Source organism: Bos indicus x Bos taurus, chromosome 6 (assembly GCF_003369695.1).
Source record: "Bos indicus x Bos taurus breed Angus x Brahman F1 hybrid chromosome 6, Bos_hybrid_MaternalHap_v2.0, whole genome shotgun sequence".
NCBI classification, from domain to species: Eukaryota; Metazoa; Chordata; class Mammalia; order Artiodactyla; family Bovidae; genus Bos; species Bos indicus x Bos taurus.
Window position 1 is genome coordinate 110,189,000 of NC_040081.1, and position 14,891 is coordinate 110,203,890.

General features: G+C 45.7%; 1 protein-coding gene and 1 long non-coding RNA gene across 2 annotated transcripts in view; one reads left to right on the top strand and one right to left on the bottom strand.

The window, feature by feature from the left end:
* Positions 1–571: 571 nt before the first annotated feature.
* On the bottom strand, positions 572–1,783 carry LOC113894743. The gene is made up of 2 exons (XR_003511652.1): positions 1,679–1,783; positions 572–1,102 (listed from the first exon to the last, which is right to left on the bottom strand). It is a non-coding gene; the product is annotated as an uncharacterized LOC113894743 (long non-coding RNA).
* Positions 1,784–6,427: 4,644 nt separating this feature from the next.
* CC2D2A (coiled-coil and C2 domain containing 2A) overlaps positions 6,428–14,891 on the top strand; it is a 131,294-nt gene continuing 122,830 nt past the window's right edge. The window contains exons 1-2 of the mRNA XM_027545069.1: positions 6,428–6,599; positions 14,302–14,361. Coding sequence (XP_027400870.1) covers positions 14,323–14,361 — 39 coding nt within the window. The 5' untranslated portion in view covers positions 6,428–6,599; positions 14,302–14,322. The remainder of the gene's footprint in view (positions 6,600–14,301; positions 14,362–14,891) is intronic.

A 14,891-nucleotide genomic window follows, 5' to 3' on the forward strand; every position in this document is an offset into this window, starting at 1 on the left:
GAATGCAGTTTTATAAAATTTATGACTCAAAGGTGATTCTTCAGCTTCAAAGTTGAGCCTCATTTTAGTGATGTATTTTCCCTTGTGAAGCATTTTTCTTTCCTGGAGAATAAATCAGCTACAATCAAAAATATTTTAGAACTGCAAGAGCCGAGTAAGAATGACACATTCGTCTGAAGTTGAAGCTGTGTTCCACATGTCCAGGTGTACAAGCAGACTCTAGCCATTTATTGACTTAATGCACCATTGCAGCTTTTATCTGGGTGCTTTCCTACACAGTATAACACTTTCATCTCAGGTACTATAATTTTTCCATGTTGATTCTAGTGTTCTAATCTCCCAAAAGGGTTTCTGATGCATCATGCTTTAGTGATATTACCCTTGAAGGCATTGAGTGCATTTTTCTAGTTTCTTTTAGGTATACATGTAGAAATTATGTGTCTCAGAGTTCCATGTAAAAAAATAATGACTATATTTCATTCATCAATTCATTCATTCATCTATTTATTTATTTAAAGATATGACTGCTACCGTTATCATTGATGCATAACAAATGAGCCCAAAAATGCAGTGACTTAAAAGAGTGATTTTATTATGCACCTGGATTTCATGAAACACGAATTTGAACAAAGCAGAACTGGGTGACTAATCTCTACTCCACAATACCTGGGGCCTCAGCTGAGAAAACTTGAACCCTGCAACATGAGTCAATGTTTAGGGGCTGGAATCATCCAAAGACTTGCTCAGGCGCATGTCTGGAGCCTTGACTAGAGTGACTCAAGGACTAAGACTGGAACTGTAACATGGCTCAGCTGCCATGGAAAACAGTTTGGCAGTTCCACAAAAAGTTAGACAGGATTACAATGCCACCCAACAATGCACCGCCAGGTATATATACCCAAAAGCGTTGAAAATGGGGCTTCAAACAGATTCTTGTTCGTGACTATTTACTGCAGCATTATTCACACTAGCCAAAAGGTGGAGACAACCAAGCGTTCATCAGCAGATGAAGGATAAGCAAGGTGTGGAATATTACTCGGCCCTCCAGAGGAACGATGTACCGATGAGTGCTACAACCTGGACGAAACTCGGAAGCCTCGTGCTACAAGGAAGGCCAGACACAAAGGGACACACGCTGTGTGAGTTCACTCATGCCAGATATCTAGAATAGGCGAGTTCATAGAGACAGAACATAGATTACAGGCCTCCTGGGGTGGTGGGGGCGGGGCGGGAGAAATGGGGGTTTATTGTTTAAAGAGTAAAGAGTTTCTTTTTGTTGTGTATGTGCTACAGTCTTTTGTTAGTTTGGCTGGTCCAAAATAAGCTTTGTTTCCTTTAAATAAAAAGAATTTGTAGTCAAATAATATAATTAATATGTTAATTAAATATATTAATTATTTGATTGCAGATTCTTTGTTTTAATTGGAGGATAATTGCTTTATGATATGGCCTTAGTTTCTGCTGCACATACCGTGAGTCAGCTGAATGTCTACATAATAAGCCAAATTCAGTAATGAACATGAAGGCCCCCCAAAATCTAAATATTAGTAACAAAATCCCAACAATTCATTTTTAAAACATCTTTACCAAGTTTAGTGCATCCTATGAATGAAAGAAAAGTTTGACATTGTCATTGCAATAACAGCACTAAGAGAAGAAAAATGTCATATACGATTACCTCAAAAGATCCAGGAAAAACAGTTTTAAGACGTGTGATCCAACACTCATTCATGATTAAAAACTCTTTGTCAGCAAAGTAATGTCTCTGCTTTTTAATATGCTGTCTAGGTTGGTTATAACTTTTCTTCCAAGGAGTAAGCATCTTTTAATTTCATGGCTGCAGTCACCATCTGCAGTGATTTTGGAGCCCCAAAATAAAGTCTGACACTGTTTCCACTGTTTCCCCATCTATTTGCCATGAAGTGATGGGACCAGATGCCATGATCTTAGTTTTCTGGATGTTGAGCTTTAAGCCAACTTTTTCACTCTCCTCTTTCACGTTCATCAAGAGGCTCTTTAGTTCTTCACTTTCTGCCATAAGGGTGGTATCATCTGCATATCTGAGGTTATTGATATTTCTCCCGGCAATCTTGATGCCAGCTTGTGCTTCATCCAGCCTGGCATTTTGCGTGATGTACTCTGCATATAAGTTAAATAAGCAGAGTGTCAATATACAGCCTTGATGTACTCCTTTCCTGATTTGGAACCAGTCTGTTGTTCCATGTCCAGTTCTAACTGTTGCTTCAGATCTGTTATTTCAGATCAGTACATGGACTTCTCCAGGCCAGAATACTGGAGTGGTAGCCTTTCCCTTCTCCAGGGGATCTTCCCAAGGGAAGATCGAACCCAGCTCTCCCACATTGCAGGCAGATTCTTTACCAGCCGAGCTGTGAGGGAAGGTGGCTTTACATAAAGAAGAAGAGGGAGTTCTCTCTCTCTCTCTCTCTCTCTATCTCTCTCTATCTCTCTCTCACTCTTCTTCAGGCACCAGGAAAGGCCATGTGAGAACACAGCGAGAAGATGGCTGTCTGCAAGTCAGGAAGAGAGTCCTCACCAAACACCAAACCACTGGCAACTTGATCTTGAACTTCCAGCCTCCAGACCTGTGAGAAAATAAATCTCTGTGGTTTAAGCCACTGGGGCTATGGTAGTCTGTTAAAGCAGCCTAAGCTAAAACAGCATCCACATTTTTCTTTCAATTTAATAAACCTTACAGCATTTACTGGGCTTTTCCAGGTGGCTCATGGGTAAACAATCTGCCTGCCAATGCAAGAGACATAGGAGATGCAGGTTCAAGCCATGGGTCTGGGTCTGGAAGATCCCCTGGAGAAAGAAATGGCAACCCACTCCAGTTTTCTTGCCTGGAAAATCCCATGGATAGATGAGCCTGGTAGTCTACAGTCCATGGGGTCACAAAAGAGTCAGATGTTGTTGTAACAACAACAGCATTTTCTGTGTGCTGGACTTCGCTGGTGGCTCAGACGGTTAAGCGTCTGTCTACAATGCGGGAGACCCGGGTTCGATCCCTGGGTAGGGAAGATCCCCTGGAGAAGGAAGTGCCAATCCACTCCAGCACTCTTGCCTGGAAAATCCGATGGACAGAGGAGTCTGGTAGGCTACAGTCCATTGGGTCGAAAAGAGTCGGATATGACTGAGCGACTACACTTTCACTTTCACTTTCAGTTTTTGGCAAATATTAACTCAATAAACCTTATCATGACCCTCTAGAGTAAGTACTATTATTAACCTCAATTTACAAATGAGGACACTGAAATCTTAAGAAGTTGAGGAATTTGACCAAGATCCCTCAGCTCTAAGGTCCAGTGTCCAGAGTCTCTCTCTTCTCTGCTCTTGAACTGCACTGGACATGGTGCTGCTGCCGCTGCTGCCAAGTCGCTTCAGTCGTGTCCGACTCTGTGTGACCCCATAGACGGCAGTCCACCAGGCTTCCCTGTCCCTGGGATTCTCCAGGCAAGAACACTGGAGTGGGTTGCCATTTCCTTCTCCAATGCATGAGAGTGAAAAGTGAAAGAGACGTCGCTCAGTTGTGTCCGACTCTAGTGACCCCATGGACTGCGGCCTACCAGGCTCCTCCATCCATGGGATTTTCCAGGCAAGAGTACTGGAGTGGGGTGCCATTGCCTTCTCTGACTGGACATGGGTAGATCTCATCAATTTCTCCTCCATGTCTTTCATCCAAAATTTTCCTAGTTTCAATCTCTCTGTGCCAACTTTGAATTTTTAAATCTATCTTTTACATCACTCATTTTCTGTCCAGCTCTCTCATCCCATCCTTTGTTTTAAATTTAAAAATTAATATATATATGAATATATGACTCATACATATACAGCATTGCAAATCAACTATATCCCAATAACTTTTTTAAATTCACAACTTTATTATTCACTTCTAAAAGCTCTAGCTGGTTCTTTTTCACCTTTTCCTGATCTTTTTGACAGCATCGCCCTCTTTCATAGTTTCAAAGCCTCCTTTTAAGTTCTTTAATGGTCCTTGTTTTTTCTGATTCTCCATATGATCACTGTATGATCAGAAGTTCTTGGGTATCTTTGCGCCCTCTGACTGTCGGCAGACTCCTGGATGTGTCCTCCTATGCGTCTGATTTTGGATTGTGAGTTCACCTTTAGGGTCCTTGTGTTTTCTGATTCTCCATACGATCACTGTATCATCAGAAGTTCTTGGGTATCTTTGCGCCCTCTGACTGTCGGCAGACTCCTGGAATTGTCCTCCTATGCGTCTGATTTTGGATTGTGAGCTCACCTTTAGCAGGTTTTTTCGTCATTACGCAGTCGTGTCCGACTCTTCGCAACCCCATGGACTGCAGCATGGATCAGGTTTATCTGCAGCAACTCTGAATGGACTAGTTGAGGGTGTGTGTCTCCAGAAAAGTTTTGTATCTGCCCTTGGGCACCCAACAGTAGCCTGATACAGTAGCCTGAGCCCATTTTTAAAATGTGTCCCCTGGGGAGTTCCTAAATGATGTACATAGCATAAATAAGGCAATTCAGCAACCTGGTGCAGGCCGGGGTTATGAACTCCCTGGAGAATATTTCTTCTGCCACATGCAGAGCTGGTGAGCTGAGACAGAGCAGTTTTCTCCTGGGGTCCCAGCCCAGCGCTGGGTCACAGGCTCTTTCAACTGAAAGACTTCTTTCAATTCTGAGAATCTTCTTTGCGTTACTTCTTTGACACATTGTACTTTTTGCTTGCTTGACTCTCTTTCTGTATAACTGCAAGTTGCATTTCTTAACCTGAGACCCTCTCGGTTTCTCTCTATTGCCTTTCTGTAAAGGCAACATGATGCTTCTTTCATTGAAGGAGCCAGAAATGCCTGTGCCTGGGACCTGCTATTTGTGACCATTCAGTTCCTCCAGAAAATAATGTCCTGTGTTTTCCAATTTGATGCCAGTGAAGGTGGGACCATACAGTCCATGGGATTCTCCAGGCCAGAATACTGAAATGGATAGCCTTTCCCTTCTCCAGAGGATCTTCCCAACCCAGGGATAGAACCCAGGTCTCCTGCATTGCAGGCAGATTCTTAACCAGCTAAGCCATAGGGAAGTCCAAGAATACTGGAGTGGGTAGCCTATCCCTTCTCCAGCGGATCTTCCCAACCCAGGAATCCAACCCAGATCTCCCGCACTGCAGGCGGATCCTTCACCAGCTGAGCCACCAGTGAAGCCCCCTACTTGATTAGGGCCCAGCTTAATGACCTTACTTTAAACTGATTACCTCTGTAAAGACCTTGTCTCCAAACAATGTCACATTCTGAGGTCCTGGGAATTAAGACTTGAACACATCTTTCCAGGGGACACAATTCAGCCCAGCGCACTGCAGGGCAAAACCCTGGGCCTCTCTGAAGTGCTGCTGAGCAGACCAGCTCATGCCCTCATTCTGGTGCCTAGCTGACCCACCCCACCCCTCCCCCCCCACACACAGATACACACACACAGATGCACACACATACATAAACACACACACAGATACATATATGCAGGCACACATACATGAATAGTCACAAACACATAGACACAGACTCTTAGACATATACACAGAGACACACACACCCAGAGAGATGCACACACACACAGATACACACACATACACATACAGAGACTCACACACACATGCAGATACATACACCCAGACATACACATGTACACACAGACCTAGACACTCAGACAGACACACATACACATATATGGAGACACAGACAGACACACAGATGCACCCACATACATATACAAAGATGCACGCACAGAAATACATACACAGACACACACAGATATATACACACACAGAGACAGACCCAGAGACACACGCAAACACACACAGACGGGGACACACACAGAAGGACCCAGATACCCACATACACACGTCCTAGGATACTCAGCCTGTGGCTTTCTTTGGTCTGTTCATTCCAGTCCTCAATCACTGGCTTTGCCTCTTTTTCCATTTCCTTTGCTTTTTGAGCCTTACCAGCGATCTCCTCTTTCAATAAGTTCAGGTTGATTCAGATAATAAGCAAAGTCATCTCGCACATTCAGTTTTCCACGTTTAACCAGAGAACAGTCCACACCAACCTCAGGGAGCATGAGAGGCAGACAAGTCGGACATCCTCACCCTGTAACAAGGACCGTTCCTGATTCTAAGCCACCCATCTCTGAGCATCGCCTGCCTGCCATTGATCAGGAGTTCCCAGTGACCGATGATGTGAGGGAGGGGGCTGCTCTGAAAACTTGGCCTCCTGTCTGCCCAGCGCCCCCAGATTCATTCTCTGTGTGCTTCTCCTGTGAGCTGTGCACTTCTGCTCACCCTGGTGTGTGCTTCTCTGCTAGAAGTAACCTGTCACTTTAAAAGAAAAAAAAAGCTGCGGAGTGACCTTCCTTAGGAACGGGTTGCTAAGCGGGTGTTTTTGCTGAGACGTGGCTGCAGCTTCCCAGGGAGCAGCCCAGGAGCCGCCCCAACACTCAGCCTTTGCCCTCCGGAATTTTTTAGAAGCATCACCAGGGAGAGCCGTCTCGCTCCACTTTCAACACAGAAAGCAGAATCTGCAAAGTGCCCTGAAAAGCTCCTTAAGGTAAATCAGTTCCTCCCGGGAGCAGGGCTGGAGCAGTGAGGTCCTGATAGTGCAAGCTCAGAGCTCAGCCTCTCCCTGGGATACCCTGAGCCGATTTAATGAATTGTAAACGTAGGAGTCCTTGTCGTTATAATATTTATGCTTTACTTCTGAGATGAAAACATGGAGCACGACTCGGGCTGCTTTGCTCAGAGCCACTGCCTGGTGCCTAGCTTGCAGGAAATGTAAGTCCAGCTCATGACAGCCCCTGGGGAGAATGCCTTCTAAAATCTCCCTCCACTTCCTTCCTGGAACGTGCCCGCCATCCTGTTGCATTCCCGTTCCCCAGAAACACTGGTTGCAGGCTGCATTTCTGGGTCTTTTCATGCGTGTCGGTTCAAGGGGCAAAGTACTAGTTACTGCAAGCTTCACTTTCCTCAGCATTAGACAGAGGAAGGGCTGCTACAGACAAAGGCTGACTGCTCTCGCCAAGAGACAAAGAATTCTATCAGCTGCAAATTAAGCTGATGCTTTCCCTTCATTGCAAAAAGGGGCTCTGAAAGGCTAATAAAGCCTAAGGGGAAATCCATGGATGTTACTGGATGTTCATATAACCTTTTCTGCAAGTAAATTCAGCACCAGAAAGAAATCTCTGGCAAACGGATCTCCTCGAGCTTATTTAAGGAGTCATTCAACCAAACATGCACTGAACAGTCCAGGGCACCAGGCTTCAGCAAGCTGCTGAAGTTTAGAGTGTGCAAAAGGGAGCCAGACCAGGTCAGGAGCTTGGAGTTTGCTGGAGAGACAGACCTATGAACAGATAAAGCACAAGGAAATAGGAGATAACTGCCATAGGAGATTTATGAAAGGCTTTGAGTGCTCAAAGCACCGCGGGATGACCCCCAGGGAGGGCCCGGAAACACTTCGTGCTCACGCAGTGAATGCACTGGGCGTATATCATCCCACAGCTCAGATGCGGTGTCTATATGTACTCTTTGAAGACCATACTCACTATATTGAGCTGATAAAATGATTCTATGAAGCTGCTTGTCACTCACCTTTTACTCTAGGAAGCAATGGCTGGAAGAACTTGGAGAATTAGGTAAAGAAATCAAACAGGGTGTGTTTCGACCTGCCCAGAGGTCCAGGCTTTAACAAGATAAGACAGAAAAAGCTAAGTGCTGTCCATGGGTTTCTACCCATGGGAGGCTCATGGGATTGAAGACAGAGGAAGGTTTCAGAAATACCCTAAAAGGAAACAGAAAGGAAACTGCCCTGGGCCCAGCTGAGGCGTGGGTGAGAAGTGTTATTCAGTCCAGTGACTCAAAGTTGAGAACCGAAGGTGTTCCTGGAAGATTTGATGTCACCTAAGGTCTTTCTTTGGAGAAGGCAATGGCAACCCACTCCAGTACTCTTGCCTGGAAAATCCCATGGACGAAGGAGCCTGGTGGGCTGCAGTCCATGGGGTCGCTAAGAGTCGGACACGACTGAGCAACTTCACTCTCACTTTTCACTTTCCTGCATTGGAGAAGGAAATGGCAACCCACTCCAGTTGCCTGGAGAATCCCAGGGACAGGGGAGCCTCGTGGGCTGACGTCTCTGGGGTCACACAGAGTCGGACACGACTGAAGTGACTTAGCAGTAGCAGCAGCAGAAGGTCTTTCTTATGATTCCATTCCCCCCCTTTTTTTAACCCTCCTTATAACTTTCTTCTACTTTCCTCCCACTGCTGCTGCTGCTGCTGCTGCTAAGTCGCTTCAGTCATGTCCAACTCTATGTGACCCCATAAACGGCAGCCCACCAGGCTCCCCGTCCCTGGGATTCTCCAGGCAAGAACATGCCATTTCCTTCTCCAATGCATGAAAGTGAAAAGTGAAAGTGAAGTCACTCAGTCGTGTCCGACTCTTAGCGACCCCATGGACTGCAGCCTACCAGGCTTCTCCATCCATGGGATTTTCCAGGCAAGAGTACTGGAGTGGGCTGCCATTGCCTTCCCCCATCTAGGATCACCTTTTCTTAAAAATACCACTTTTCAGTATTGATAGCCTGGTCCATGATGGGCAATTTACTACATACATTCTATCATCATTTGAAAGAAAGTGAAAGTGAAGATCGCTCAGTTGTGTCCAACACTTTGCTACCCCACAGACTATACAGTCCATGGAATTCTCCAGGCCAGAATACTGGAATGGGTAGCCTTTCCCTTCTCCAAGGAATCTTCCCAACCCAGGGATCAAACCCAGGTCTCCCACATTGCAGACAGATTCTTTACCAGCTGAGTCACAAGGGAAGCCCAAGAATACTGGAGTGGGTAGCCTATCCCTTCTCCAGGGGATACTCCTGACCCAGGAATTGAACCAGGGTCTCCTTCATTGCAGGCGGCTTCTTTACCAACCGAGCTATCAGCGAAGCCCTGAGTCATGGAGATTATATCATTTAACCCTAATAAAACAATCACTTATTGAGGTAGGAATTATAATCACAAGTTTACAGATACAGAAATGTATCTCAGAGGGCTGAAGGCATTGCTCCCAGATCACATAACTGATAAATAGAGCTGGAATTTGAACCCAGGTCCATACAATTGTTTACAAAGTCCTCACTCTTTCTATAAAACTATGTCTTCAGTGTTCTGGAGTAGGGTACATATATTATATTATCTTTCTTTCTTTCTTTCTTTCTTTTTCATGGAGATATTAGAAGATCGAACCTATTATGTTATCTTTTAAGCAGCCAAGGTTGAAATGCCTCACATACAATGCCACCCTCTTCATATACTTTCCATCCTTTTTTCCTGCGTCCTATAGAGTCTACCACAAGACACTCTGGGTAGGACTCTGATTACTTAATGGCCCTCGGAGAAGGTCCAATTGTTTGGGTGAAGGTGTCAGTACGTTCCTTGAAAAATATCTTTGGTTTCCTGCATTGAGTTAAACTAAATCAATCGGTGACCTAAAGTAACCAAAGTCCTTTCACAAGGGGGAAGTCTGTGCTTTTCAGTTGTAAATATTTCCAGAGTGGTGGACTAAGAGACACGAGTTACTGGCCTCGCAAAACAAGGCTGAGCCCCGAAACAGAGAGGCAGGGGGCCATGGAGGAGGGCTACAGCGGTCAAGTTTTGAACATGACGTTTAATAAACATAATGGCAAATCGCGGAGCCTGTCCAAGCTTAACCTCAGAGGATCCCTCCATCGCCTCCTGTGCAGAGGCTTTTACTGCTGGCTGGAAGTGTTCCTGTGAGCCCTAGCGATACGGTGCATCTAGAGAGAGCACAAATAAGGCTACACTGAACCACAGCTCTCATTCTGATGTTACAGGAGGAATATATTATTAATGACACACACTCAATACGCATGATGATGACAAGCTGCATATTAACGTTAGGGAGTATTGATTTGTTTTCTCAGCAACAGTGTTCATAACAAGATAAATCTTGATGTCATTTGATTTCCTTGGAAACTCATTCAAAGGTAATGATCAGGAATACACACAGAGGAAAAAAAAATCAACCCCATCACATTTTTCATGTTCTGCTTCTATTTCTTTCATATGTAACATTTTCAATTTATGGAGGATCTTCTTTTAGCCACTAAAATATTGCACAGTTCCTTTTTCCCCACTTCATAATTACCAGAGTTGTGCTTCAGAGAGTTCCCGTGTCCTGTAGCATTTTATGTTGACTATCTGCCCTCTGGTTCTCTCTAGATTACCTCCTCGCCCTTTTATTTTTCTTGGCTGCTTGCGGCATTTCCCTTCCTCCATTCTTTGTAGCCTGTGAGAAGGTCTGAACAGGAGACAATAGAATTTCAGATGTTTTATTTCCCTTCAACATTCTAACTCCTTGTTAGGGTCAAAGAAAGCTTGAGTGCTTCAGATGAGCTGCTTACGTGACCAAGTCCAGTTAAGATTCCAATTCCACAGCTGTTAAGAAGGGCTTATAATATATCAGCCCTGCCATTTCTCCTGTGTTCTCTCCTTTAATCTTCTCAGCACCTCAAGGATGACAATGATGCGCTGAAGGGCTCCAGAATGTGGCCAAGGAAGACACGGCCAGAAAAGAATGATTTAGTCATTCATTCAACGAACATTTATCATGTCTACTGGGTACAGCAGTCCTAGGCTCTGGGGCTAAACAATGACCAAAGATTCCTGCCCTCCTATAACTTGTGTTCTAATGAGAATGTTCAGATGGCAACAAATAAATATATATGTCAACTGGTGATAAATACCACGGAAAAAGAAATCTCTATAAGGTGGTTGGGGAGCTCCAAGGGGGTGGGGGGCAGTTACTGTAAGCATTCAGGGAGGATGTCTCTGATAAAATGAAATATGAGCAGAGCCTTGAGGGAAATGAAAGAGAGGGAGAGTCCGAAAAAGCTTAGGAAAGAGAGTTCTAAGCAGATCCACTGCAAAGGCTCGGAGCCAAGAAGATTCAAGTGTAGATCCTACAAGGCCTGTAGGCCATTGAAGGATTTTGTGCTTAACTCTGTTAAGAGAGGGAGGTCACTGGAGAATTTTGAGCAAAGGAATGATATGACCTCACTTACACACTAAACAATTCACTCTGGCTTCAATACAGAGAATGGATTGTAGGTAAGTGAGGCTGGAAGCAGAGAAGTCAGAGAAGTTCGCTCAGTAGTGTCCAACTGTTTGTGACCCCAGGGACCGTAGTCCATGGAATTCTCCAGGCAAGAATACTGGAGTGGGTAGCATTTCCCTTCTCCAGGGGATCTGCCCAGCTCAGGGATCAAACCCAGGTCTCCCACATTGCAGGCAGATTCTTTACCAGCTGAGCCACAAGGGAAGCTTAAGTCAGGAGACTCTTACAAAAAGTCCCTAAGAGACAACCGTGACAGACCAGGGTGGCAACAGTGAGGTGTTTAGAGCTGGTTGGAGTCTCAATATAATATGAAGGTGAAGCAGGTAAGGTTTCTGATGGACTGGACGTGATGTGTCGTGTGAGACTCACAAGGATGACTCCAATGTTTCTGGCCTGGCGGGGGAAAAGATGGAGTTCTGTCATTATAGCATGCAGATGACACCACCGTTATGGCAGAAAGTGAAGAAGAATTAAAGAGCCTCTTGATGAACGTGAAAGAAGAGAGTGAAAAAGTTGGCTTAAAGCTCAACATTCAGAAAACGAAGATCATGGCATCTGGTCCTGTCACTTCATGGCAAATAGATGGAGAAATAGTGGAAACAGTGGCAGACTTTATTTTGGGGGGCTCCAAAATCACTGTAGATGGTGGTTGCAGCCATGAAATAAAAAGACACTTACTCCTTGGAAGAAAAGTTATGACCAACCTAGACAGCATATTAAAAAGCAGAGACATCACGTTGTCAATAAAGGTCCATCTAGTCAAGGCTATGGTTTTTCCAGTAGTCATGAATGGATGTGAGAGTTGAACTATAAAGAAAGCTGAGCGCCAAAGAATTGATGCTTTTGAACCATGGTGTTGGAGAAGACTCTTGAGAGTCCCTTGGACTGCTAGGAGATCCAACCAGTCTATTCTAAAGGAAATCAGTCCTGTATGTTCATTGGAAAGACTGATGTTGAAACTGAAACTCCAATACTTTGGCCACCTCATGCGAAGAGCTGACTCATTTGAAAAGACCCTGATGCTGGGAAAGATTGAAGGCGGGAGAAGAAGGGGACAACAGAGGATGAGATGGTTGGATGGCATCACCGACTTAATGGACATGAGTTTGGGTAAACTCAAGGAGTTGGTGACGGACAGGGAGGCCTAGTGTGTTGCAGTCCATGGGGTTGCAAAGAGTCAGACCCAACTGAGCGATTGAACTAAACTGTGCAACATAGCAAGGAAGGCTGCAGGACATGCAGATTCAGGGTGATGACAAGGAGCTTGTTTGGGACATGTTAAGCCACGAGACTGTCTTCCCAGGTAGTAGAGTGGTAAAGAATCCGCCTGCCAACGCAAGAGATGCGGGTTCAATCCCTGGCTCAGGAAGATCCCCTAGAGCGGGAAATGGCAACCCAATCCAGTATTCTTGCCTGGAACATTTCAGGAACAGAGGAGCCTGGTGGGGTCACAAAGAGCTGGACACAACTAAGTGACTGAGCACACACACAGGAAGGTGTCTGTCGAGCACGTGCATACTTGAGTCTGGAGTTCTGGGGAGATGCGTGGACCTTGGTCTAAATGTGGGGAATGTCAGTAGGCAGACGGTACTTAAAGTCGAGAGACGAGACACGCTCACCAAGGGAGTGAGTTGAGGGAGGCTCTTCCCCAGACACTGTCACGTGTGGTGCTCACCAGACCAGCAGTCCGAGCAGGAGAAGCAGTGGGCAGGTGAAGAACTGGGAAAGAGTGTGCCTGAGAAGCCAAGAAAAGAAGGTCTTGCAAGAAAAAGAAGGCAACGAGTCACTTTCCTTACTCACCGCCTCTGATGGGGCAACTAAGCTGAGGGTTGAGGACTGAACATGAGATGTGGCGATGCGGAGGTCCTCATGAAGAGGAAAAGCTAAAATTTTACATAGCCTCCTTCTCCTTCTGCCTCTGTAACTCAACTTGCTCCTTGCAAAGTCTGGATCATATAGGTCACGTAGTCTCAGAAAGTGGGGACTCACAACACTAGGAATTGGAGCTTATCTCACTCACGCTTGTCCTGCTCTTTGCAACTGCCCGGCCCCTGCAAACCTGTTTAATCAACTGTAAAGGTCAGGCACCCTTCTCCCCGTCTTGACTGCTGTTCCTGCGTGCACGTGAAATCTCTTAGTTTAAACCAGCCTATTAACAGCTGGTGTTGCCCATTGTAGTCTGTCCACAAAAGCTCTGTAACCCCTTTGTTCAGGGCTCAGAGCTTGGAGTGTTAACTCCTCTGGGCCCACCGGCATAATAAACCTGAGTTCTCCAACTCTCCAAGTGTGGTGCTTGGTTTCTCGAGGACTGGCTTCTGCAACACTCAGAGATGCTGGCAAGAGCACTGTCGGGAAGTGCTGGGCTCAAAACACTGATTGGAAAGAGTGGGTCTGAGGAGTTCCTTATAGAAGGCTGAACAATTGAGTGATGGGTAGAAAGAGACATGAAACCCAGAGAGAGATTTTTTTAAGGAAACAGCCTTTGTACACAGATGGGAATGAACCCAAAAAGCAGGAAGAATGGATTATGCAGGTAAAAGGGAGGGTAAGAAGGGACAGGATGGTGGACATTCGAAGGGAGAGGAAAGTGAAAGTCATTCAGGCGTGTCCAACTCTTTGCGACCCCATGGATTGTAGCCTGCCAAGCTTCTGTGTCCATGGGATTTTCCAGGCAAGAATACTGGAGTGAGTAGCCGTTCCCTTCTCGAAGAGATTTTCTCAACCCAGGGGTGGAACCCAGGTTTCCTGCCTTGCAGGCAGATTCTTTACCGTCTGATCCACCAGGGAAGGGAGAGGAGAGGCTATGAAATAATCCTTCCGGAGCTAGATTTCCTCCAGGGTCATCGGACACCAAGGGTAGAACCCTCTCCTGAGTCCCGCCTCCTGCACAGGAAAGCCAGGTTCCTTGCCAAGCTCTGGGGATGGGGGGTCCAGCCTCCTTCCTTCTCCTCTGGGGTTTGTGTCCATCAGGCCTGGGGCCTAAGAATGTATTCCTTGGGGCTGGACTCAGCTCAAACACTTCCCTAGCCATCAAGGTTAGCTTTAGAGTTGTCAATAGTAAGAAGAAAGATGTTTGGCTGAGTTCAGAGGGCCTGACTTCTTCTTTGTTCTTTGCCTGTCAGGGAGGAGCCACCGCCGAGAAAATGAAGTCCAAGGAAGAAAAAGTGAAAATAATTTCAGAGGTGAGTGGTGGCTGAGGTGTACCTGACAGATGTGTGGTGTGTGTATGCACGTGTGTCACACACGTTGGTAAATGAAGTTAGGCCAGCAACAAGTATTTATTGCACACACACTGCAAGTGTAGGGCTTCCGCAATGGCTCAGAGGTAAAGAATCCACCCGCAATGCAGGAGACACAGGACATGCAGGTTCGATCCCTGGGTCAGGAAGATCCCCTAGAGGAGGGCATGACAACCCACTCCCGTATTCTTGCCAGGAGAATCCCATGGACAGAGGAGCCTGGCGGGCTACTGTCCATGAGGTCACAAAGAGTCGGACTTGACTGAGCATGCTTTGTCATCATTTCGTGAATTCCAACAGACGGCAGTTCTGAGTTACCACCTACGACAGGGCCCAGTTCTGCTGAAGCACCTGGTCTCCAAAGAAATTCAACATGAGGGTAACAATTATAGATTGTGACAGCTAATAAAATCCCCACAGAGTCCTGCAGTTTCTAACTCTTTTTGTGCAAAACATCATTAAACACCATCTGG